Source organism: Erithacus rubecula (genome assembly GCF_903797595.1).
Source record: "Erithacus rubecula genome assembly, chromosome: 28".
Classification (NCBI taxonomy): Eukaryota; Metazoa; Chordata; class Aves; order Passeriformes; family Muscicapidae; genus Erithacus; species Erithacus rubecula.
Genome location: NC_136680.1, coordinates 4,491,201 through 4,514,974, shown reverse-complemented (window position 1 = coordinate 4,514,974; position 23,774 = coordinate 4,491,201). Strand labels below are relative to the sequence as shown.

The 23,774-nt window shown below is 50.5% G+C and overlaps 2 protein-coding genes across 5 annotated transcripts in view; both read right to left on the bottom strand.

The window, feature by feature from the left end:
* HMG20B (high mobility group 20B) overlaps nucleotides 1-23,622 on the bottom strand; it is a 47,237-nt gene extending 23,615 nt beyond the window's left edge. The window contains exon 1 of the mRNA XM_079328590.1: nucleotides 23,610-23,622. The gene's annotated coding sequence lies outside the window, so the exon portion shown is untranslated. The remainder of the gene's footprint in view (nucleotides 1-23,609) is intronic.
* On the bottom strand, nucleotides 1,047-23,693 carry FZR1 (fizzy and cell division cycle 20 related 1). 4 transcript variants are annotated; one of them, XM_079328580.1, is made up of 15 exons: nucleotides 23,527-23,639; nucleotides 20,688-20,788; nucleotides 13,363-13,493; nucleotides 12,879-13,004; nucleotides 12,592-12,655; nucleotides 11,728-11,855; nucleotides 11,249-11,331; nucleotides 10,641-10,824; nucleotides 10,388-10,453; nucleotides 9,910-10,012; nucleotides 8,494-8,678; nucleotides 6,884-7,117; nucleotides 6,188-6,292; nucleotides 4,983-5,075; nucleotides 1,047-3,975 (listed from the first exon to the last, which is right to left on the bottom strand). In XM_079328580.1, the coding sequence occupies exons 3-15, from the start codon at nucleotides 13,429-13,431 to the stop codon at nucleotides 3,934-3,936; spliced, it is 1,482 nt and encodes a 493-aa protein (XP_079184706.1). In that variant the 5' UTR covers nucleotides 13,432-13,493; nucleotides 20,688-20,788; nucleotides 23,527-23,639; the 3' UTR covers nucleotides 1,047-3,933. The 4 variants fall into 4 exon arrangements, with proteins under 4 accessions (XP_079184706.1, XP_079184703.1, XP_079184705.1 ...); XM_079328577.1 differs by lacking the exon at nucleotides 20,688-20,788 and having other exon boundaries at nucleotides 13,363-13,501; nucleotides 23,554-23,693; XM_079328579.1 differs by lacking the exon at nucleotides 20,688-20,788 and having other exon boundaries at nucleotides 23,554-23,668.
* Nucleotides 23,694-23,774: the final 81 nt, after the last annotated feature.

The window sequence follows — 23,774 nt, the reverse complement described above, 5'->3', positions numbered from 1 at the left end:
TCCTGGTGACAATGGGAGACAGAGGGAGAGGGGGCAGTGGGGGTGCACCAGAGAGCCCCAGGGCCCTGCAGCTGGCCAGGTCCTGGCTCTTACCCTGCTCCTGCCCTAGGACAGGGCTCACCTGCAAGAGGAAGGGGTTCCAGCAGGCACAGGGTCACAGGTACACGCTGGGGACAATGGGTTCACACAGGTTCTGAGCACAAGCTGGGGTTGGGAGCCAAGCTGGGGGCACAGCAGAACCTGCACCCCACAGAAGGATCCACTCAGACCAAAGCCCTGGAGCTCAATTCCATTCTGGCCCAGTCAAGGAGCCCTGGGGCTTCCCCCAGGCACCAAGGTGAGGGAACTGAGGCACTGACAACTCCTTTCCCTGTGCTATTTCCTGGGCCATCCCTTCCCCAGACTCAGGGCTCAGCTTCGTGCCTGGGGCAGCAGCAGTGGGTGATGCCAAGGTCAGGGATCCTCCTCCTCCTCATCCTGCTGCTCAGCCCCATGGACTAGCTCTGCCCCACACCACCCAGCCCGGGGGTGGCACCAGCAGCAAGCCTGGTCCCCACAGCAGAAGACACTAATCACTGGGGGGAAGGAGCTGCCCTGGGTTCCCTCCCAAGGCCTGGAACAAGGCACAGGCAGGGGCACAGGGCTGTACCCACGGGAGAGGTGTCCCCTGTCCACAGGGCTCCACTGCCCAGGGAGGGGGGCCCCCCCTCCATGTGGGATCCCACCTGCATGGGGACAGCAGGACTTCTGACTCCAGAGCCTGCAGGACCAAGGGGCTCTGGCTGCTGCCCCACACCAAGGAGGGGCTGAACCAGGCCAGGGGCCCCCTTTGCTCCTTCCTGCCATGCTGAGGGGCACAGGGCAGGGCAGGGAGGGGGCTGGGCCCTTTCCCAGCAGCAGGAAAGCAAACAGCAGCGGGAAGCTGGGAGCAATAAACCTCAGGTGAGAGCTGTGCCAAGTTGGTACCTGCAGAGGTGTGGGGGGGACCCTGGGGACTTGCTGCACCCTTCACTGTGGAGAAGCAAAGCAGAGCCATGGAGACCAAACCCAATAAATTCACAACCTGTTTAATGCCAGTTCAATTGCTTTACATGAAAAAATTACAGCGTGCTCCATGTTTGTTTTCCATCATATGACACCTGGGATACAACGATGCCACAGACTCTGTCACCCAGCTCTGGGAGGACCTTGTGCCCAAGTCAGTGCCCACACCACCTCAGCTCTGCCCTTTTCCCTCTTAAGCAGCAGGTGACAGTGACAATATCACCCTGAGACACTTGCACACACCCATCTCCACACGGATACAACTGGGAGCTCCTGCCTGGCAGCGGGGAGTGGGGCAGTGCAGGTGGCTGTACTGGGCTCTGACAGCCAGGTCACAGTGAGCAGCCTGTTCTTGCCATGCTCTGTCACCAGCGTGTGTGGGCACAGAACAGAACTGGCCTGGGAACCACTAACCCTGGCCTGGGAATCACCAGCCAAGTGCCAAGTGCTGTAAGAGAAGCCACCACGAGGCAACCTGCTCCCAAGGCAGACAGAAAGCGAGATGTAGACACAAGATGTAGTTAGGTAAAGTCCTTGGCAACAGGGGACAATGGTGGGGGATAGTGAGGAGCTATCCCTGCTCTGCAGCTGGGAGCACTGAGCCGTGTCTGCAGAGCCCACCTGGCACTGCCCACCCCACAGCACTGCCACTCCCTCCAGCAGTTTCTGGGACTCCTTGAGGAAGCTCCCCCATCACAATGTGAGAGGCAAATCCATTCCTGTGGAGCTCCAGGGTACTGGAGAGTACAATCCTCTACACAACACCCTGCACTCCAGCTGGGTGCCTGGCTCCCTCCTGCTCCAGAATGGGCTGAGACTTCCTGTGTGCCCCCAACCCAAGCACCTATGCCTACCCAGAGGATAAAGCAGTGTATCCTAGGGGTCTGCACAGTGTTATTTAGCTGGAGGCAATCCAGAACAGGAAAATCCACAACACAGCCACCAGCCTCCCAAGCCTCCTTGAAAAGCCCTTTCCCCAGGTGATGACAACCACCTCTTAATTCAGGTGACCCTTTGCTTCAAACCCATTCCCCAACTTAATGATCCAACTCAATTTTCAACATCCTAGGTGCTCTGGGGTGCTCCCAACCAATGGTGATGTAGAACAGTGCCCACAAGTGGAACAAACAACACAAGCTGAGCTCGGGGGTGACTTCAAACCATGCCTCATGTCCCACAGCCAGAACTATACTAAAGCAGCTGCACTAAAACAGTGTTTCAGAAACTCCACAGAAATGTCATTTTGGTGGCAAGTGAGACTGTGAGATGACAAAGTGGCCTGTGGGCCTGGGAGACTCAGAGGGGGCTGCCAGGGAGCTCCCAGCTCCTCACCAGTGACTCCCAGTATGTGTCACACAGGCGCAGCAGCACCAGCCTGATCCAGGCACTCTGTGATGGCACAAGTGGTCAAGGCTGTATTGGCCTTCTCACACCTTGGCTCCCCCTAAGGACACTGGGGCTACTGGGGACAGGCAATCATATTCCTACCATCATGTTTTAGGGGAAGAAGGGAGAGGAGACAAAACAACAAAGGAAAAAAAAAAAGATAAAGCATTACCTATGCAATCTACAGAGAGAGAACAAGTCTATATACACAGCCAGGGAATTCCACGTGGGAATAGGAGGCAACGCTGGGAGAGGAAAGGAGGCAGGCAGGGCCTCAGCAGGGCAGGCACAGGTCAGATGGAACAGGCTGTGCAGCCTGACAGCTTCTCTTAAATTAAAAGCACCACACCACACAGAGCATTTGTGTTACACCCCATGGGCTCCAACACCAGCCAGAACTCTCATCCCACATAACCTAAAAACCCCACACCACACACCAAAACTCAACAGCAGGGCCCTGTCTGGGATTTGAAGGTAACAAAAAAGCAATGCTGCAGCTCTGCTTCCAGCCAGAACCTCTCTTCCAGCCAGAAGAGGCCCTGCCCATCCCAAAAATCAGATCTTCAGGATTTTTTTCTTAAATCCATCCCAACTGCTTTTGGCCTCAGGGAGACTCCACAGCAAGGCACCCACCCGGTGGCACCGAAGGAAGCTTCACATGCACAGGTGGTTTGGTGGATTTCTTTTTTATAAAGTCCTTGCTTCTCTCTGGTAACTCCCAGGATCAGCCCAGAATATGAAACAGCAACTGCAGAACTTCCCGAATCTGCTCCCTTAGAGGTGAAGCTTTTTCAAGTCTTCTCCAAAGTCTAGAGCCCCAAAGTGTATTTGTTCAGAGGCAGCTGTCAAGCATGCCAAAAAAAAAAAAATCAAGCTGTCTGGAATGATCACATCAAGTACTACAGTACCTGTCTGGGGGGAAAAATAAAGAAAAAAAAAAAGGAAAATAGGCAGTTCTCCAGTTTCTTCCTGGAATGGGGATGCCAGGCAATGAACAAAGCCCTTAGATGCCCAGCGTGGAGCTATGCCCCTCACACCAGCTGTACCAGACCAGTCTGGCTGGCTCCTGCTTCCAGAGATGTGACTCTAGGACACAGAGCAGCACAGGATACCCCTTCCCACAGCAGCAAGGATATGCTCCTGCCTTGCAGGAGGCACAGCATGGCAGTGGAGATGGCCTCAGTCCAGTCTCAATGGTCCATGTCACTCAAGTCCTCTCCAGTACCATCCTGACAGCTGGAGGGTGCTGGGTTATCATTTCTCTTGTACCCGTTTCCCTTTATGAAGGATGATCCAATAACCTTTGGCAGTTCCCTCCCCTCCCCACCCCATCCCAAATACTGCCCAGCCCTGTGGGTCACAAGCAGATATTTAATGAGCTGGGTCCTCCTCGAGTCCCATGGCTCTCCCTCCCCTTGGCTGGGCTCTGGGGTCCATGCAGGCCGAGGGAGTGGTCTGATCCTGGAATGTCAGGCTGAGGTTTCCGGGGCACAGGGATGGGGTTTATCGTATCCTGGTGAAGAGGTTGAGCACAGATACAGACTCCTGACAAGGGAAGAAGAGAAAACAAAGCAGGAGGTAAACAGTTGTTACTTCATGTGCTTCTGGGTTGGTTTGTTTTTAATCTGCTATCTCTAGCTCAGGGCACAATACCAGCTCACAAATCAAAGTCCAACACCATAAATATTCCCATGGGTTTCTTCTGAATGGTAACAAGTGTGCAGCTGGCCCATGCCCAGCACTCTGCAGGCAGCTGTATCTCAGAAACAGCATGAACTGGGGCACCCCCAGGAGCAATGCCAGCTTGTCCCAGTCCCCTCCTCCAAAACTCTCTGCCAGGCACCCAAGAAAGCTCTCAGAGCATCAGGCACAATCTGGTTTTGGTAATGGTGAGTTGTCACTGGCAGAATCTATGATCCCATTTTTGTCCAAACCCATTTTAAGTAGTTTTGTAAGGAGACAGAGGTTAATGATGGAATCACAGAATGGTTTGGGCTTCAAGGGATCTTAAAGTTCATTTGCTCCAAACCCTGTTAAACCTGGCCTTGGACACTCCCAGGGATCCAAGGGCAACCACAGCTGCTCTGGGCACCCTGTGCCAGGGCTCCCCACCCTCCCAGGGAACAATTCCTGCCCAATATTCCATCCATCCCTGATCTCTGGCAGTGGCAGCCATTCCCTGTGTCCTGTCCCTCCAGTCCCTCTCCAGCTCTCTTGGAGCCCCTTTAGGCCATGGTAGGGGCTATAAGGTCTCCCTGGGCATTCTCCAGGTAGACACTCCCAGCTCTCCCAGCCTGCTGTCACCCAAGGGCTCAGTTTGGTGAGGCCCCTGAAACACTGCTCTGCTCAGCAGCTCTGGACCAGCCTGGAGAGGGATGTTGTGTCACACCTGCCTTGAGCACACAGGGTGACCTTTTACATAAATCTCATCAAAGTTAAATCCTTCACTGCCCCAGCCCTTGATCTGCAGGAAGGGATCAGAGAGGAGGCAGCAGAGCAGAGCCAATGTGGCCTGAGCTCCCCCATGCAGCTTCCCCCAGGCCTGGCCTTACCTTTGTCGAGCGAGTTTTACTGAAGACGTTCCAGAAGCGCAAGGTTTCGTCTCCAGCTCCTGTGACAATGGCCTCCCCATCAGGGGACATTGCCTAAGGACAAGACAACAACCTCTAGCACCTGACACATTTCTGAGGCTAAAAACAAGTCTCTGCTGGAATGTAGGAGAGATTTAACTCTCCTTCCTACTCAGCTACCTCTGCTTCCAGATGCCTCATGCAGCCTCAGGTGCAATTTGGGCACTCATGGTGAGCTAAGGAACACATGGGGGGAGTGATGTGGAAACAATATTTGTGTTCAGAAATCAAAGACATGTGTAACTGAGGCTGTTCCTCTCAGGATTATCAACATGCCTGAAGGCAGGAAGATGCTATGACTGGATTTTCTGGCAATATTGGTTGCTTACATTGGGATGTACCTCCCAAAACATTATCAGTATTTGTCAGCTCTGTTGTGAACTGCTGACACCCCCAAGTAACAGTAACAGCAGATATGAGATGGATCAAAATTACCTGCAACAAATGTTTAATTCCTTGGGCACCAGTCATCAATGAAAAGGTGTGAAAGTCTTTTGGAAGCAAGCAGAGAAGCTTGTGTTTCATAAAATCACAGAAGCCCAGAATGGTTTGGGTTGGAAGGGACCTTAAAGCTCATCTTATTCCACTCCCACTATCCCAGGTTGCTCCAAGGCCCATTCAGCCTGGCCTTGGACACTGCCAGGAATCCAGAGGCAGCCACAACTGCTCTGGGCACCCTGTGCCAGGGGCTCCCCACCCTCCCAGGGAACAATTCCTTCCCAATATCCCATCTAACCCTGTCTTGTAGTGGTCTGAATCCATTCCCCCTTGTCTTGATATTCCAGATCCTTTTCCAAAGTCCCTCTACAGCTCTCCTGAAGCCTCTTTAGGCACTGGAAGATATCCCTGGAGCCTTCTCTTCTTCAGGCTCAGAAGAGTTTTCTTAGAAGAAAACTCAGATGTTTCCTCAGGAGAGTTTGGCAGGCTTTGCTATCATTAACAAAGCCTCACATTACCATTGAGGCAAATTAAAATGTCCCTTGCAGGCACAGAAATACGACAGTTTTCTACTGTGCATGGGGAGAATTCACATTCCTGTCCAGGCAGCTTATGGTGCCACTGGCACTGCTGCATCTGAGCACACCTGCAGCCAGGTGAGCAGCTAGAGAGCCATGGCCATCACTCACCAGATACAGGACTCTGTAAGAGTGCCCTGTGAGCTTTGCTACTTGAGTTAACGAGGGGTATTTCCAGACGAGGATCTGGTTCTGGGAGTATCCGTGGGTGCTCACCTGAAAGGGGAGAGGGGAACATGCATCACAGAATCATGGAATTGCTAAGGCTGGAAAAGACCCCCAAGATCATAAAGTCCAACAGTCTACCAACTACATCACTGTCCTGGGCAGCCTGGGCACCATGAAATTTTCCCAATATCCAATCTAAACCTCCCCTGGTGCAACTTGAGGCCATTTCTTCTTGTGCTGCTGTTTGTTACCTGGAAGAAGAGCCTGAATTCCACCTGGCTCAACTCTCTTGTCAGAGGACGAGAAAGTCCCCCCTGATCTTTCTTCTTTCCAGGCTGGAGCCCCTCAGCTGCTTCCCAACAGACCTGTGCTCCAGCCCCTTCCCCAGCTTTGTTCCCTTCTCCAGACAAGCTCCAGCCCCTCACTGTCTTTCTTGTGAGGGGCCCAAAACTGACCCCAACACCTGAGGTGCCTCAGCAGTGCCCAGAACAGGGCACTGCCCTGGTCCTGCTGGCAATACCCTTACTAGTGCAAGCCAGGATGCCCTTGGTCTCCTTGCCCACCTGGACACAGCTGGCTCATGCTCAGCCATGCTTCCCAAGAGAGGGCAGCTCAGCAGCTGCACGGGGAAGGACTCACCAGCTCATTGGCGTGCTTGGACCAGGCCAGGTTGCACACCTGGGAGCCGGTGTCGATGCACTGCAGGGGCTGCCCCGTCAGCGTGTTCCAGAAGCGGATGCAGCGGTCGGCCGTGCCCCCACCCGAGGCCAGGAGCCCATGCTGATGTGGGGACCAGGCAATGGCTTTGACTGCTGCCAGGTGCTCTGTGTATTGTTGGACAGGACTCAGGCTGGAGTGATTCCAGACAAGGAGCTGGCAGAGAGGAGACACGATCAAACTTGTGCCTCAGTCATGAGTCCACTACACCCACAAGCCACAATGGGACCAATAAGGGCAGCTGGGCAACAAACTGATTTCCCACCACTCTGTCCAGGCATGCACAGCTCCACTCTGCACTTCACAGAATCATGGAATGGTTTGGGTTGGTTAAAGCTCATTCAGTTCAAATCCTTTTAACTAGACCAGGTTGCTCTCAGCCCCATCTGACCTGGCCTTGAACACTTCCAGAGATGGGGCATTGACAACCACCCCAGCACTACTATCAGCTGAGGAACTGTTCTACCCACAGGCCACATGGCAGGAACAGGCTCTAAGATTAAGGGAATAAATCTAAAGAAACAGCTTCACTGAAGGGAGCCTCAGACCCTTCTGTTGACTTTCTGGCTGTATCATTCCAGAACACATCTAGAAATCTGCTCAGTTCATTAGGAGGAGTTATTCTGAGCAGGAGGAACTCGGTCCAACCATGCTGTCACACAGGCACTGGGCACATTCTCTACCTAGCAACCCACTCCAAAGGGCTTGGAACATTGCTTTTTTGTGACAGATGCTTCTCCCATATGGTGCTCAGTGAGCTGCAAGCCTGCGTTACAGGTATGAGAACTCACAGAGCTCTACCTCAGGTTCTTGCTGCACACAAACATTGCTTCAACAAATGTGACCATACACTACCCAAACAAAGCCAGGAAGGGCAGCTTAGCAGTGGCTTTGTTGAACTGAACCTCCTGAGCCAAGCTATAGATTTAATTAGCAAAATACAGAAGCAAAATTAAATTTGCCTTTTTCATTTTATTAGGAAGAGAAGACTGAGTAGAAGCTTAGAATGATTTACGTTTGGTCACAGTCCAACAACCAAAACAAAAGTCCTTTTCAGAGAAGCCAAACATCCTTAAAGAATCACTGAACCATTAAGGTTGGAAAAGACCTTTAAGATCAAGTCCAATCTTTGACCTAATCCCACCGTGCCCAGTAAACCATATTGCAAAATGACCTACCCACTTGTTTTTTTGAACACTTACAGGAATGGCAACTCCCCCACTGCCCTGGGCAGCCTGTTCCAATGCTTAGCAACTCTTTCAGTGAAGAAATTTTTCCCTCATCATAGAAGCATACAATGGTTTGGGTTGAAGGGGACCTCAAAGCCCATCTAGTTCCATCCTCTGCAATGGGCAGGGACATATTCCACTAGACCAGGTTGCTGCACATCCTGTCCAGCCTGGCCTTGAACACCTCCCGTGATATAATAATATCCAACCTGAACCACCCTTGGTGCAACTTGACAACATTTCCCCTTGCCCTAGAAAGAAAGGGGGTCTGACACTTCCCACAGCCCCTTGGAAGGAATGTACCTTGTTATCATTCCCTCCAGAGGCCAGTAGCTGGTGGTCCGTGGACCATTTGAGGCCACAGACCTCCTGCCTGTGTCCCTGGAGGCGCCGCTCAGACTGCAGGGGTGGGGTGCGGATGTCGCGCTGCAGGATCATCCTGTCCCGGCTCCCGGACGAGAGCTGGTCTGCATTCCATGCCAAGGCACCTGCAACAGGGCAGAGCTTCAGAGGGGGCTGCAGGAGCCATGCAATCACAGAATCACTGAGGCTGCAAAAGACCTCTAAGATCACCAAGTCCAACTGTCAACGCAGCACCACGCTCACCACCAAACCATGTCCTCAAGTGCCACAGCCACACGCCTTTTAAACACTTTACAGGCATGGTGACTCCACCACTGCCATAGGCAGCCTGTTCCAATGATTTATAATCCTTTCTGGGAAGAAATTTGCCCAATATCCAATCCAAACCTCCTCTAGCACAGCTTGAGGTCATGTCCTCTCATCCTGTCCCTTGCTCCCTGAGCAGATTTGTGCCCCCCCCCCCAGCTGCCCACTCCTCTCAGGGAGTTGTGCAGAGGCAGAAGGGCCCCCTAAGCCTCTTTTTCTCCATGAGTTCCCCCAGCTCCCTCAGTTCCTTCTGGTGCTTCAGCCCCTTCCCCAGTTCTGTTCTCCTCTCAGCACTTGCTTCAGCCCCTCAATGTCTTTCTTGCTGTGAGAGATCTAAAACTGACTCCAGGATTTGAGGTGGGGCCTCAGTAGTGCCCAGCACTACTGCCTGGTCACTACTCTGGTCCTGCTGGCTACATTGTCAAGCCCAACCCTTCCAGTCCTGCAGCAGTTAGTAAGCAAAATGCAGCCATCACAGATGCCAGGATTAAAAAGAAAAAAAACCCTCTAACAAACCTCAAACCACTCTTTACAGACCTCCCTTACATCCACTCTCTGGAGTCCTAGATCAGGCACAAATAGAGGTTACCCTGAACAGACTGACTGCAGGTATCACCAAACCCACTTCACAGTGCAGTAAGCACAGGAATAGATCTCAGATGGTGCATGGATTTCCCAAATCTCACCCCAGAGTTCAGATTCACAAACGTCTCTGAGCAGAAAAAAACCAGTTCCCCTAAAAAGGGAACTGAAAATCTCAGCGTGGAGCTGCCAGCAGGGCTGAAATCAGAAGCCAGCAGCAGTGAAGAGATGTTGTAACCAAACCAAAAAGCCTCAAGCAAGGAGGAAACACCTGCTGCAACACCCAACCACATCACACCCAGATCAGAACACCAGAGCTATGAGATGATATTTTGAACCTGCTCAAGACACAGCTGGGGATAAATATCAATCCTGGTACTCTGGGTTTTGTATTTCCAGCAGATCCCTAACAAAGTCTAATCAGGAAGGAGAGACCCCTGAGAACCCTCTGCTTTCCCCACTCCTTACCAACTCTGGCTGTGTGTCCCTCCAGCATGGAGAGCTTCTTTCCTGCAGCTGCATCCCAGATCTGTACAAAGCCCTTGTGAGTACCAACAGCCACCAAATTTCCCTGGACAAAGAGAGAGCCAGGATCAGTACAGTCAGAAAACTGAAAGTCAAGAAAAAGACTTGACATAAATCCCACAAGATGGAAAGCATCCAGAGTTCTTCCATCTTATATGTTTTTCCCTACTGAGAGGTCCAAGCAGCCTGTCTGGAATATATTTATTGTAACATTTCATTGTCAAGAGCTGAAGAAGCAAACTGACTCCTTCTCCCTCCCACTCCTCTTAGCAATGCCTTGAGAACCTCAGACACAAGAGGCTGCTCTCTATCCCCTCTCTTTTAGCAGAAAAAAGCCAGCTCAGGGAGTTAACTACAGCTATGATGACAGTGGCTAAGTGACCCACGTGTCAGCTGTCCTTGGCAACAGTGTCATACTGACCCGCTCTGACCAGCCCACGGATGTCACAGAATCGCCCTCCACAGAGAGGTCACACAGCCGGGTCACCTTCAGAGAGAAGAACGGGTAAGAAACGTAGCTTTGTCACACAGGCTGGCTCACAAACCAGTGCTGTGGTTGAGATAGAGTGTGACAAGTGCTGAAGCCCTCACACAGCACATTCCACAGCTCTGGAAGGCTGGAAAAACCCTGCATCAATGGGCAATTTAATCTCCAGACACTTATGACCATTTACCTGACTTGTACAAGCACTCCACAGGTAAACACAAGTGCCAAGGCCAACGCTGAGGACGTTAAGAGAGGACCAGTCCACCAGGTTCAGGTAGAAGTCGTCCTGCAGCTCTGGGGCATCCAGCACTTTGAAAGGAATCTTGGAGATCTTCCGAGTTGGTTTTCGAGGTGATCTTAGCAGTTTCTGACTGTTTACAAAAACACATAAGAAAAAACTACAGGAATCTGCACATCACAGCAGATGGAAGGCACAGGTGTAGCCACTCTTGACAGAGCACTCTGAAGTTTCTATAGAATTTCAGAGACAAAAGTGCTGTACAACCCTCTCTCAGCAGCAAGACTGGAAGGAATTAGGTTCTGTTTCTACAAAGGAGCTATGAAGCAGAAAGGTAAACTGATCACTGAGAGCTGACCAAGACATGTCAAACACATAGGCAGGTTAGGCATCTGAAGAAATTCTTAGAACTTGACTGTTTTATTTATTATCTCTCCAGATTTCCAAACTCAATTCAAATTGCAATTTTAAAACTTTAGACAGAAGTCCTAGAGAACCTCACCGAAGCCTCTGGCCCAGCCCTTCCCTTCTTTTAGTTTGCAGAGGATCAATGTTACCTTTTGTTGCTGACAGGAGACAGGGAATAGGGTGAGACCTCATTGCCATCATCTGGGCTGGAGCGTTTTGTGCTGAGCGAGTACTGCATAAAGAAACACACCTCGTGAGGACCCCACCCTGCCCGAGCCCCAGGGCATCACTCCCAATGTGCACTGGTACTGAGCTCATTCTGACACCCAGTTTTTCCTTTCCCAGGTGCTCTAAAACCATACAAAACCCCATAGCAACACTCAAGTGCAAAAGCCTGATTTGGCCACTCACCACACTGTCCAAAAAGCCTGACTCCACCCAGCTATCCTGCTATCACAAATACAGGAAGCACATTGCTTGCTGCACACTCAGGTTCCCTTTACAGGCCACATTTGTCAGCAAAGCCCCAACACCAACTCACTGCATGAGAAGCCTGGCAGAGCCCTGTGCTCTGTTCCTGTGATACACACACAACCTCCACTGGTGTTAATGCAAATAACCAACGTACAGTGAAGAGAGATTTCTTCTCTGGGGTGGATGGCTGCAGCCTCCTGTCCTCTGTCTGAGGGTCCTGAACCTTCTCAATCCCTGCTCCCAAGAGTTCATTCTTCAGCAAGGCAGAGTAGGCAAGGCCATCTGTAAACCCAAACAGGCACTGAGGAGAGAGCTCAGAGCAGCAACAGTAGGAAGTGTCAGGATCATGTGTGCCTGACCTGGGGAAGAGAAGGCTCCAAGGAGACCTCAGAGCTCCTCCCAGGGCCCAAAGAGGCTCCAGGAGAGCTGGAGAGGGACTGGGGACAAAGGGGAATGACATCAAACAGCCAGAGGGCAGGGCTGGATGGGATATTGGGAAGGAATTGTTCTCTGTGAGGGTGGGGAGCCCTGGCATAGGGTGCCCAGAGCAACTATGGCTGGTCCTGGATCCCTGGGAGTCTCCAAAACCAGATTGGATGGGGCTTGAAGCAACCTGGGACAGTGGAAGGTGTCTCTGCCCATCACAGGGGGTGGGACTGGATGGGCTTTAAAGTCCCTTCCAACCCAAACCAGTCTGGGATTCTACAACTTGTACTCTCACAGAGTGTCTTAAAAAGTCTGGAGCCTCCATTCAGAATCAAGATTAGTAGCAAGTTTCCACTCCTTCCACTCCATCAGGAAAGTGCTTAGTGACACAATAAATCAAGGGATGAAGACAGCCTCTTGCATCTAGACACTCATCAAAAGCAATAACCTGCTACTCATTCATGATGTGGGCATTTCCCAAAACACCAGCATGAGTTTTGGCATAAGCATAAGTGCCAGTGTGGCCTTAACTTCCCCTGCAGTTCACAATAAGAGCTCTGGGCACTGCCAAGCAGTAGAAGGGTGGTCTCACCTTTGCCAGTGTCTGACGTCGCATCCTTTGCTTTTCTGTTTTGGCTTGGTGATTTTTCATTTTCCTGAAATGAAGGAACATGCCATCACCATACAGAAGCCTCAGGGTATATGGTGAAATAGCAAATGCAGGGAGCATAGGGTTTGTGGACACATTTAATGGAACTCTTCTGGGGCAGCAGAAGCACATGGTACAGAAGATAAGAAGAGCAATCATGCCAGCAAAAACAAAAGGTACAATTTCCTCAGTTCCAAGGCTGGGCTGTAGGAGAAGTGAGTAAAACTTACATTTATTCTGTGGAAGTTGATGCTCCAGTTTGCCCCAGCTCTTGAGGGAATGAATCTGTCACCATGCTTACTAGGAGAAGACATTGGAGAATTGGAAGGCGTCAATGTTCTTCTCATCTCTGCTACCTGAATTAAAGAATAGAAGACACTGAGCTTACTCTTGTCAAGCCCTAGAGTTGGTTGGTTTCTTAGCCCTCAACTTTTATGTTACATGTGTAGTTGCTGAGATTATGTATTAAAAAGGTATCACTGAACTCCACAAAAATATCTTCACCCCTTTTTGCTACCTGAAGTGAGGTTATATATTCAAAAGCTCCCAAAGTCAAGCTATCTGGATATTCATAGAACAGCTAAGGAGCTCACATCTGCTTACAGCCCAACAAGACTGTGATTTCCTCTGAGGAGGTCCCAGGTCTTTCAAAAGCTGAAGGAAGAGAGTCCCAAGTGAGACAGACAGAGTGGGCCTGTGCCCATGTGTACTCACACAAGGCATTGTGTTCTCATTCTGTATGTTGATCTGGCGTAGGAGACGTCTCTCGTAGTCCTGATCCATGGTGGGAGTGGCTGGAGAGATCAGCCGGTCAGGAGTTTATGTATGCGAAGTCCAAGCAGTAACTAGTGTGCTGCAACAGACAGGAGGAGAACACCAACAAAATGTTACACTCCTCCATGCTCAAACAGCCTCCTCAAAGTCTCCTAAGCCTGCTCTTTGAACTTGAGACCACTTTTCCTAAGCAGAGCATTGGTACCAAACTTGTGTGACACTGAGGAATGCAGGTAGCTGATATTTTGTGTCTGACAGGACTCAGCCGTCCCCACCACACCTGGAGCAGGGACTGCCCCCAGGCCCTGCAGCAGCAGAGTCTGGCAATCCTCAGGACATGGGCATGAAAAAATCCAGGCACCTGCAGTCTGTCCAGACACTGGCACCAGTCTCACAGAGAGGGGTGGCTGCTTTATTCATAAAAGTGTTCAAGGCCAGGTTGGACCGGGCTTGGAGCAACCTGGTATACTGAAGGTGTCCATGGCAGGGGGTGGAATGAGATGGGCTTTAAGGTAATTTCTAACCCAAAACATTGTGGGATTCTGTGATCCCACTACAGCCTGTCCCACTGCTCAGGTCAAGTCCATGGGAGCAGTGCTGAAGGTGGGATGCTTTTAGCCATGTCAGAAGTACAGCAGATTTTAACACCACTCACTGGAGGAACACACTAGAGATCAGTGAACATTCCATGTCTGATGACTGCACTATCCCAAATACTCCTCCTGGCTGGCACAAAGCTTGCTCACTCATATAGTCTATAAGCAATACTAACATCATTTAAGCATGTATTTTAAGCATATATTTTAGGACAGGGCTGCTTCATAGCTGATATTTTCCTGGTAAACTAACATGTGCCTCAATAAAAAAGAAATGAGCTGACACTTGCATAAGAATACACAGTCACAGCCCTTGCCAAGTCCCAAGGGCAGAGAGCAGCACTCCCAGGGTAAACCTCCCCCAGCACACACCTCATGTGCCTTGTCCACAGCTGACATGGGCACAAAATCACCAGCACCAGAGGACACATCTAGTTGGTCTTTCAACCCAAGATAAACACGTCCAAAGGCAAAGGTGCAATTAACACATAAGCAAATCCCCACAACGCACAGGCATCCGGAGGCTGTGCAGAACATAAAGGGATCTTCATTCCTGTTATTGCATAAACATTTATGGCACCTGGCTGGAGTCCCAGCTGCACAAATGGAGCCTCGAGAAACAAACTTGCAGTAAAATCCCAGAGGCAACTCCACACAAAGGTTGTGCTGGGAGGAGGCTGCCCAGGGAGCAGCTGCACAGTGCCCCACTCAGGGACAATCCTGCACTGCCTCCCACTCCCTCCTGCCTCCAGGAACCACAGAACTGCCCAGGATTTTATGGTTTAAAACCGGGAGCAAGTTACCAAACTACAAGGGACCCAGCAGTACACAGTACAGTGCCATTCAGTAAGATGCAATGAAGTTTAACATATAAAGTTTTACAACAAAGTTTTTTCAATATTTTGTGAAATAAGCTTGAAAATAAAGCAAATAAGGCTCTGCACTGCAGAGCAGATGACCTTGCACCTCAGAAAGTCAGAGGAAATAGGGTGACATCAAGGTGGTGACCACTGTGGTTCTACAGGGCTCCATCTTAAGGCGAGTTCTCTCAAATGTCTTTGTAAGTGACTTGGGAGCAGAAGTGACTCTGGAAGGTCCTGAGTAGGTTTGCTGAGGTCACATACTTGGGAGAAACTGCTGATGTTCTCAAGAAAGGAAGGGCCCCAGAGAGAGACCCTGACAAATGTGAGGATGGGGAAATCCCTAATCATGTGATGTTAAACAAGGGCAAGTGTCAGACCCTGCCCTGGGGTGGGGCAGCCCTGGATGCAGGGACAGGCTGGCAATGAGAGGCTGGAGAGCAGCGCCCTGGGAAGGGACCTGGGGGTCCTGGTGGGTGCCAGGCTGGATCTGAGTCACCACTGGCAGCCCAAAGGGCCACCGTGTCCTGGGGCACCAGGCCAGGGAGGGATTGTCCCACCCTGCTCTGCACCGGGGCAGCCCCACCTCCAGTGCTGGGGCACCTCGGGCACCACAAGGTCAGAAGGAGCCAAAGCTGTTGGAGAGTGTCCAAAGGAGGGACAGGGAGCTGGGGAAGGGCTGAGGAGCAGCTGAGGGCACTGGGCTGGTTCAGCTGGAGCAGAGGAGACTGAGGGGAGACTCCTCGGGGGCTGCAGCTCCTGCCCAGGGGAGGCAGAGGGGCAGGGGCTGAGCTCTGCTCTGGGACAGGAACAGGAGCCCAGCAAGGGCTGGAGCTGTGTCAGGCCTTGGCATGGAGCTCAGGGAAAGGTTCTTCCCCCCGAGGGTGCTGGCACTGCCCAGGCTCCCCAGGGAATGGTCCCAAGGCTGCCAGAGCTGCAGGAGCGTTTGGACACTCTCAGGGATGCTCAGGGGGGGTTTTGGGGGTCTGGGCAGGGACAGGGGCTGATCATCCTTGTGGGTCGCCTCCAGCTCAAGAGATCCTGTGGCTCTTTGAGCTACACCATTTGTCAGTACCAAAACTTGGACTTCTTACAAAGGCTGAAATGCTTTTTCTTCCTTAACATTAGCATGCCAACACTTTTACAAGAGCATCCCTGAAATAGATAGTGCCAAGCTGGTTCTGATCACACCTGCTTACCTCCACCACCTCCTCCCCCAAGCTTTTCTCTTTTTTAATTTAACACATTACTCCCATATGTTCTTTCAGTGGCAAAACTGGTAAGAGCTCCCAAATTTAACAGAAATCAGCTTCAACCAAATGAAGCAAAGAGTCAGGGACTACATAATTGCAGTGAAAAGTTAGAAAAGTCTGTGATGCTATTAATAAAGGAAATTTTAAAAATAAAAATTAGTACATGCCTTATCAAATACTCTGCCTCATTTTGAAGTTTACTTACCACTGCCCTTCCCGACCCACAAGATACCAAATATGTGCCTCAAACTAAACAGTTCAACAAAATGCCCCCTCCCCCCTTTTCTTTTTTTGGGTTGTTGTTGTTTTAACACCATGAGTAAGAGAGCTCAGCCTGCAGAACCCACACGAGGAGCGTGATCAGCTAGAGAACACCACACATTTGAAGTGTCCTCCCAGAATGGCTCAGCACAGTATTGGTGAGAGATCCAGATCCAGTTACACAGCGAAGAAACATTTTAAATTCTGCATCTGAAACACTATCAAGCTTTTGAGTTCCCATCTGCCCAAATTTCACCTACAACTTTCACTCAGAAACACAGCACAGATTGTTCAATAGAGACCACAGAGGCAGAACACAGCAGTGAATGTTCAGCACCTGAATAGTGACATGTTTTTACCCTAAAACCTGTGCCACTAACACAGGCCCAGGGAGCAAGCACCTCTGGTTTGTGGTGTGCTCTTGTTCTCTCTAGATTGTTCTTGGGAAGTGAGTCCAAGTCTATTTCTCTCCAAGCAAGTAAAAAAGGCTTTGCCAGAAGGACTTGGGGCTGCTGATGATAGTAGCTGAACATGAGTTGGTGTGTGCCCAGGTGGGCAAGAAGCCCAGTGGTACACATGGCTTGTCTCAGCCACAGTATGGCCAGCAGGACCAGGGCAGTGACTGTCCCCATGTGCTGGGCACTGCTGACACACCTCGAATCCTGGTGACAGTTCTGAGCCTCTCACAAGAGGGCTGGAGCATGTCTGGATAAGAGGATGGAGCTGGGGAAGGGGCTGGAGCACGAGGAGCAGCTGAGGAAAGCCCAGCCTGGAGAAAAGGAGGCTCGGGGAGACACTCTTGCTCTCCATGATTCCCTGACAGGAGAGTGCAGCTGGGTGGGGGTCGGGCTCTGCTCTCAAGGAACAAGGGACAGGACAAGAGGAACAGCCTCAAGCTGTGCCAAGGGAGGTTTAAGTGGGACATTGTGAGGAATTTCTTCACGAGAACACAATCCAACACTAGCACAGGTGCCCATGGCAGTGGTGGAACCTCATCCCTGCAAGGATTTAACAGCTGTGTGGATGTGGCACTTGGGGACATGGCTTAGTGGTGGCCTTGGCAGTGCTGGGAGAATGGTTTGACTTGATGCTACAGAGCTTTTCCAGCCTGAATGATTCTGTGTTTTTATGATAAGTGAGCTTCAAGTTCCCTCTAAGCTGAAGTAATAAAAGATCTTGAGGAGCTACATGTGTTACATATTCTTCAGACACTATTTTGTCACTAATTATGCAGTTTATGCTTGGAGAAGAAAGGTGAGATATGGTGGAAGGGTTTGGACTCCTTGAAAAGAATTTGTGTTGTGACTTTATATTCTTCATGCCTTCTTCATTCCTCATGTCCTGTCTGAATTGTCTGGACTCCCTCACAGCTCATTACCTTGAGAACAGTACTTACAGGAAGAGTCGTGGCACTGAACAAGTGCCTTTTGTTCTTTTTACTGACCAAACCACCATGTATTCAAACACAAAAGTGTTCTTTCTTGGTATGGATGTGTTTTTAATAAGCCAGCATGCAGAATGCCAGGCCTGGCAGAGAAACAGGGCAGTAATTTTGCAGAATGAATTCTGTGGTTTGAGGCAGGCTGTACTTGTTTGGATTCCCCAGCACACACTGAAGGAGGGATAAGAGATGCAGGTTGGTTTTGTCAATTCAGACACACTCTGCTCAAGCAGTTAAAGGGCTGGATGATTCCTGGCCTTTTTTTATTCCAGAATTTCTTCATATACCTTCTCTTCTGGAAAGTATTTGGGTGGGTAAGCATTTAATATGAGAGGTGCTGACAAAAGTGAGAGACTCGGAATACCAAAGACAGGATGTAAATGTAAAGCTGAATATATTTCCTGATTTATACAGGGCCAAAGGAGGGTAAAGAATGCCTTGGTAACTTATATACCATTACTGTTATGTTGATGCTCTATTTTCAAGCATCTCAAGTCTGAAAAATGTTGCCTGGAGCTTTTCTCACTAGTAAGTCCTAAACAGATCTCAATTTATAGTCAGCAAGAACCTACCCACACTCAGAGATGCTGCCAGCTCTTTGGGCCTGTATTAATGGCATAGGCTTTAAGGTAAAAACATGACACTATTCAGGTGTTGAATATTTCCAAGCTCTCTGGAATAGCCCCATCATTTGCCAAGGCAAAAAGTACACAAGTATTTAGTTCTCCAAGTCATGACCAGAAGGGTTTGAAATCAAATCTGGATGTCCTGCTTCCCAATTCCAAAGTTTTCATCTTCTTTTCATTTGACTAAACCCAATCACAACACTGGCAAACCAATAAGATAAAGCCCTCAGCTGGCAGCAGAAGTGGCAATTCCTCTACCCCTGGCAGCTGCAGTGTCCTGCCCCTCTTCACACAGCTCCAGGTACTGACCATGTCACACAAAGACCTAACTCAGCCCCAAAGGGCTGAAGTTTGTGGCTGGTTTAGTAAGCATCACCTCCTCCTCAACCAAGTACTGCAAGAGTATTACCAGTTATAGATTCTTTTACAAGGTCTTGAACAAGCTGTAAGGGAAAAGGGGAAAAAACCCCACCAACAAAAAAAGCCAAGCCATAGCTTTTAGCTATGTAATAGTGAAGAGTATTTGGAATGCATTCAGAATGCCAAAGCTTCACAGGGTCACCATTTGGAACAAGCAAGATACTCCATGTTTGGCCAAGCTCAAGCAGAACTTGTCTACACTGAACCCACAGGAACATTACACCAACCAAGCAAACCTTTTCAGGAATGGCCTCCTTTCAAACCAGCAATAGCACAAAATAGCACAAAAAGTTAAGAGTTGTGTGTTTTACCAATATTTACCTTTTTAAAGCTACAATTATAATTTGTTACCCAGCAATTTACTAGGGTATAGTGTGAGATGCATTTATAAAATCAGCCATTTACCCCTATGCAATGGGAGCAATTAAAGCTTTATTTCAAAACAAACTACAACCCTTTGCTGCCTTGCCCTCATCAGAGAAGCATGTTCACAGCTTTGTACAACAGAGATCACACTAACGACAAGAGAAAAACTACTCCAGTGTTATGGTGTCAGATGGGATCTTCAGCATTACTCCTAACACTCCTGAAGAACAATACTCCACCAAAATTCAAGATGCTGGACTATGGCAAGAGCTATCACACCACAGCAGTGTACTCTAGAGCATTAAGATGTGGGCAACTGCTCTGCACTGAAGGTCCTGCAAAATCCCATTGTTTTCTGCCTTTCCAAAGCATCTTGCTGAGCACTTCCTGCCCTGGGCACTCAGAACCATCTTTATGCACCCATTGTCATCAGCCTTACAATGCCCCTGCTCCAAAAGTGCCAACTCTAGTGCCCAGCAATACACACAAACTGAACTCCAGTTTTATTTGAAGGCAGAGTGGTTCAAGGGCAGAGCCAAGACACTAATTTCATCTCCTGCCTGCACTCAGCCATCCAGTCTGAAACAGGAGTACAGAAGCTGGAGATATAACTGAATGCACAGTGATCCATGCCTCCCCTCACTTCCCATGGCAGAAAACATCTCTCCTTCCTCACAGGCAGAAAATATCCCCCTTTCCTCACAGGCATGGGCCCAACCTGCAATCCAGATTAAAGGTGACAAACATTTGACCTTCTGTACCTCCACCTGCACTTACAGATAAGCTTCAAGACTTCCCACAACCCTCTATGACAGCTTCAGAAGCTCAGGCAAAGCTTCACATCCACCATCTAAAAGTGATGCACAATCCTACATCATCCTACAACGATGACAGAGAAACTCTGACCAGCAAACCACAAAAATGTAGGGCACTGTGATGACCAAGGCTGCAGGAAGCCTGCAGGAGCCAAGGATGTAATGCTCATGACACAGAGCTGTTTGTGGCCTGGACTATCACGAGGCAGCAGAAACTCAGGGTTGTAAGATCTTCAGGAAAGAGCAAAGTCTCTTGTCTTTGGAAGGGCCTTTACCAAAGATAAACATTGCCACCACATCACAGAATCCCAGAATGATTTGGGCTTGAAGGCACCTCAAAGGCAATCCAGTGCCACCCCCTGCCATGGGCAGGGACAACTTCCCCTAGACCAGGGTGTTCCAAGCCCCTTCCAACCTGGCCTTGGACACTGCCAGGGATCCAGGGGCAGCCACAGCTGCTCTGGGCACCTGTGCCAGGGCCTCCCCACTCTCACAGGGAAGAATTTCTTCCTGATATCTAATAAATATTCTCAGTATACCATCACAAGCCTCACCAAGATTTTTGTATACACAACAGTTGCTCTTAAATGCAAGTGTGCCTGGAAGAGGACACTCCAAAAAGCCCACCAGGAACATCAGTCTTGCTGCCTCTCAGAGGCAGATGATGCTCTGGTACCATCATTGCTTTCACTACAGATGTTTTTACTAAAATCCTTCTTTCTCCACAACTAAAAGAAAAAAAGGGAAGATGACAGTCAAGGCTATTTTCAACCATTCAACTGAAACTCAAATACAAGTGATGGGCAACTACAGAGATCAGAACCAGCAGCCACTCCACTGATGCAGACACACAGCAGCCAGGCCACTTGCTGAGGGGTTCCAAATTTGCCTCAGCTGGTTTGTAAGAAGCCAGAAGAATTGTAGGGCTGTTATTTACCTTCACAGATGACGTTTTCATTCAATACACATCCCACTGCAGTGTACCATTGTCTCTTGGCAGTGCAGAGCTTATCCAAGCAGACACGACAACCACGCACTCAGCAGGGGATTTCTCAGAAAATCACCACTATTAAACCCCTTTTTTATTGCTTGCAGGTGGTGATTATTTCACCCTTTCACCATGATGCTCCATAAATAAGAGGGACACACTTGTTCCCAGGGAATATAAAATAGAGCATGAAGTCCTCAGTAGTGCAGGAAGCCTTGCACTGGGAAACAAAGCACAACACATGGGTCACTCTGATGGTGCCTCTTACCCATGGGCCAAAAGGCCTCTAATTAACAGGAAGTCTCCTTAAAGAGGTTTATCTGTTACAAAAGCAAAACAAACAAAGGGCAGCAGGAGGAACCCTCCAGTTTCAGAGATGCAGTAAGTGGCCAGTGCACCTGGTGAAGCAGCACCTGCACCCCTGGGCTGTGCTGGCTGTCACCTGGCTGGGGGACACTCCAAGGGCTGGGGTGAAGAGCAGGTTCAGCCCCAGCAGATTTTGCCTGAGAAACACCAAGTGCTGAACAAGTTCTGCTGCTCCCATTTTCCAGTGGAAGAGGTTCCTGCTGTCCTCATGTGCTCAGGCACAGAAGCTCATCCCTTCTGCAGACACTGGAGGCTAATTCCTGCACTGGGGAAGAGGCTGGGTATGATTTCCCCAAGGTACTTTTGGCAAGGAGGAGACTTTACAATGTTCTGTTTTGAGATTTCATCTCAGTCCAGGACATAACCAGTACCAAACACATGCTTCTCACAAGGCAGGGCCTGATCAAACCCCACAGTTCTCTCCACACTGCCTGACCCCTGGAACTCCCCTTGGATACAGAGCTGAGTTCTGGGTACTCACTGGCCTCCACAGAGAGCCAGTTACAGCCACAGCACCTTCTGTTTCCACCAGCACCTGAATGCAGTTTTCCCCACACAAACACATTCTGTACAAGTAACTGAACAGACAGGAGAAACAAAGGTTCTGCTTTCAACCAGCCTATGATGGCAGCTATTTTGGTAACCACCTAGAAGACATTTACTTATTTAATTATTCCGTGTAGAATCAAAGAATCATTTAGGTTGGAAAAGCCCCCTAAGATCAGAGTCCAACTGTTCCCCCAGCACTGTCAAGGCCACTAACCATGCCCCAGGTACCAGATCCACATGTCACATCACAGAATCCCAGAATGGTTTGGGAGTGAAGGCACCTCAAAGCTGATCCAGTGCCACCCCCTGCCCTGGGCAGGGACACCTTCCACTGTCCCAGGCTGCTTCAAGCCCCTTCCAACCTGGACTCAGACACTGCCTCACACAGGGATCCAGGGGCAGCCACAGCTGCTTTGGGCACCCTGTGCCAGGGCTCCCCACCCTTACAGAGAACAGTTCCTTCTCAATATCCCATCTAATCCTGCCCTCAGTAAATGGGAAGCCATTCCCTCTTCTCCTGTCCCTCCAGGCTCTTGTACACAGTCTCTCCATCTTTTTTTTGTCAGCTCCTTCAGGTTCTAAAATGTTGCAACGAGGTTTTGTTGCACACAGCAGAACTGCTCTTTGAAGAACCTGCAGCACAAAATACTGAGGTGTTATCATTAAATACACACAGGAAGAATCAGCACCTCACAAGAAAATGGGCACAAAGCCTTCAAGAGAGCTACAAATCAAGAGAAAACAATCTCTGTGTCACAAATCAAACATCTTCCTGAGGTGACTCCAATGTGACCTGACAAACCTCCTTGCCCCAGCAGAACCTGCTAACCACCTGAGAACCTTCAGCTCAGGCTGATCCTGCGTACAAATCCCATGTGCAGAATGTGAACAGCTTAAAAACACTCTGATGAAACACACAGCGATAAGGAGCTCCCTCAGACCCCAGAGCCATCGGGTGGGCAGGGACACATCCTCCGGTGCTGTACATAAACAACAGACTGCTGGCCAAAGTTTCTGCTGCTGCCTGGCAGCTCCCTTTAGGGGTAAGATCCACGCCACTAAAATCTATGTTACCGTCCGTGTAATCAACTTGATCAAGAACCAAGAGCTGATCCAGCCTTCGGCTCTTTGGGTCTTTCCTCAGAGGGCCAGGGCACACGAGGGGGTTACACCGCGAGCTTCCAGCCGCTCTGCCCCGGGTGCAGGTGCGGGATGCCCGTTACCAAACACACCGGAGCGTTGGGGCTCACCGGCCCTGCCGTGACAGGGCACAGCCCGCCTGGGCCCTCAGGAAGCGGCACTGACTGCGCCCATCCTGCCAGGGCTGCCAAGGCACCACAACGGGCGGGGAGGGAGAGGCGGGGCTGCTCGGTGACCGGCTGCCGAGGGAGAGAGGGAGGGAGAAAGGGACTAAAGGAGGCAAGGCACCCCCAGCCCCGCCCGGCCCGGCCCGGCCCCTCCGCACGGCCCGGCCCGGCCCACAGGCCCATCCCCCGGGGTAAATGCGGGGCCCAAGCCTGCCGCAGGCCCCCCGCCTCGCCGTGCCGTGCCACGCTCCTCAGCGTGCCCCGGGCGCTGCCCCGGCCGTACCTGCTCCGGTGCCGGTGCCACCAGCCGGCCCGGCCCGGCCCAGCTCCGCCTCCTCCGTCAGCACCCGCCGGCCCCGCCGCTCCACAACATGGCGGCCGCCCCCGCCCCCGCGCGGGGCACGACGGGAGCGCGCCCCGCCCGCCGCTTCGAACACACACAGGAAACGGCGGCGCGCGGCGCCATGGCAACGGCCCCGGTGACGTCATAGCCTGGACATGACG

What these genes read in the sequence shown, in the direction of transcription:
- FZR1 (XM_079328577.1), bottom strand. Translation starts at nt 13,431, where the DNA reads ATGGATCAGGACTACGAGAGACGTCTCCTACGCCAGATCAACATACAG. An exon ending in GACGTCAGACACTGGCAAAG is followed by an intron (nt 11,856 to 12,591) that starts GTGAGACCACCC and finishes TTGGGTTTACAG; the next exon opens with ATGGCCTTGCCTACTCTGCC. An exon ending in TCTCCTGTCAGCAACAAAAG is followed by an intron (nt 10,825 to 11,248) that starts GTAACATTGATC and finishes TTTTGTAAACAG; the next exon opens with TCAGAAACTGCTAAGATCAC.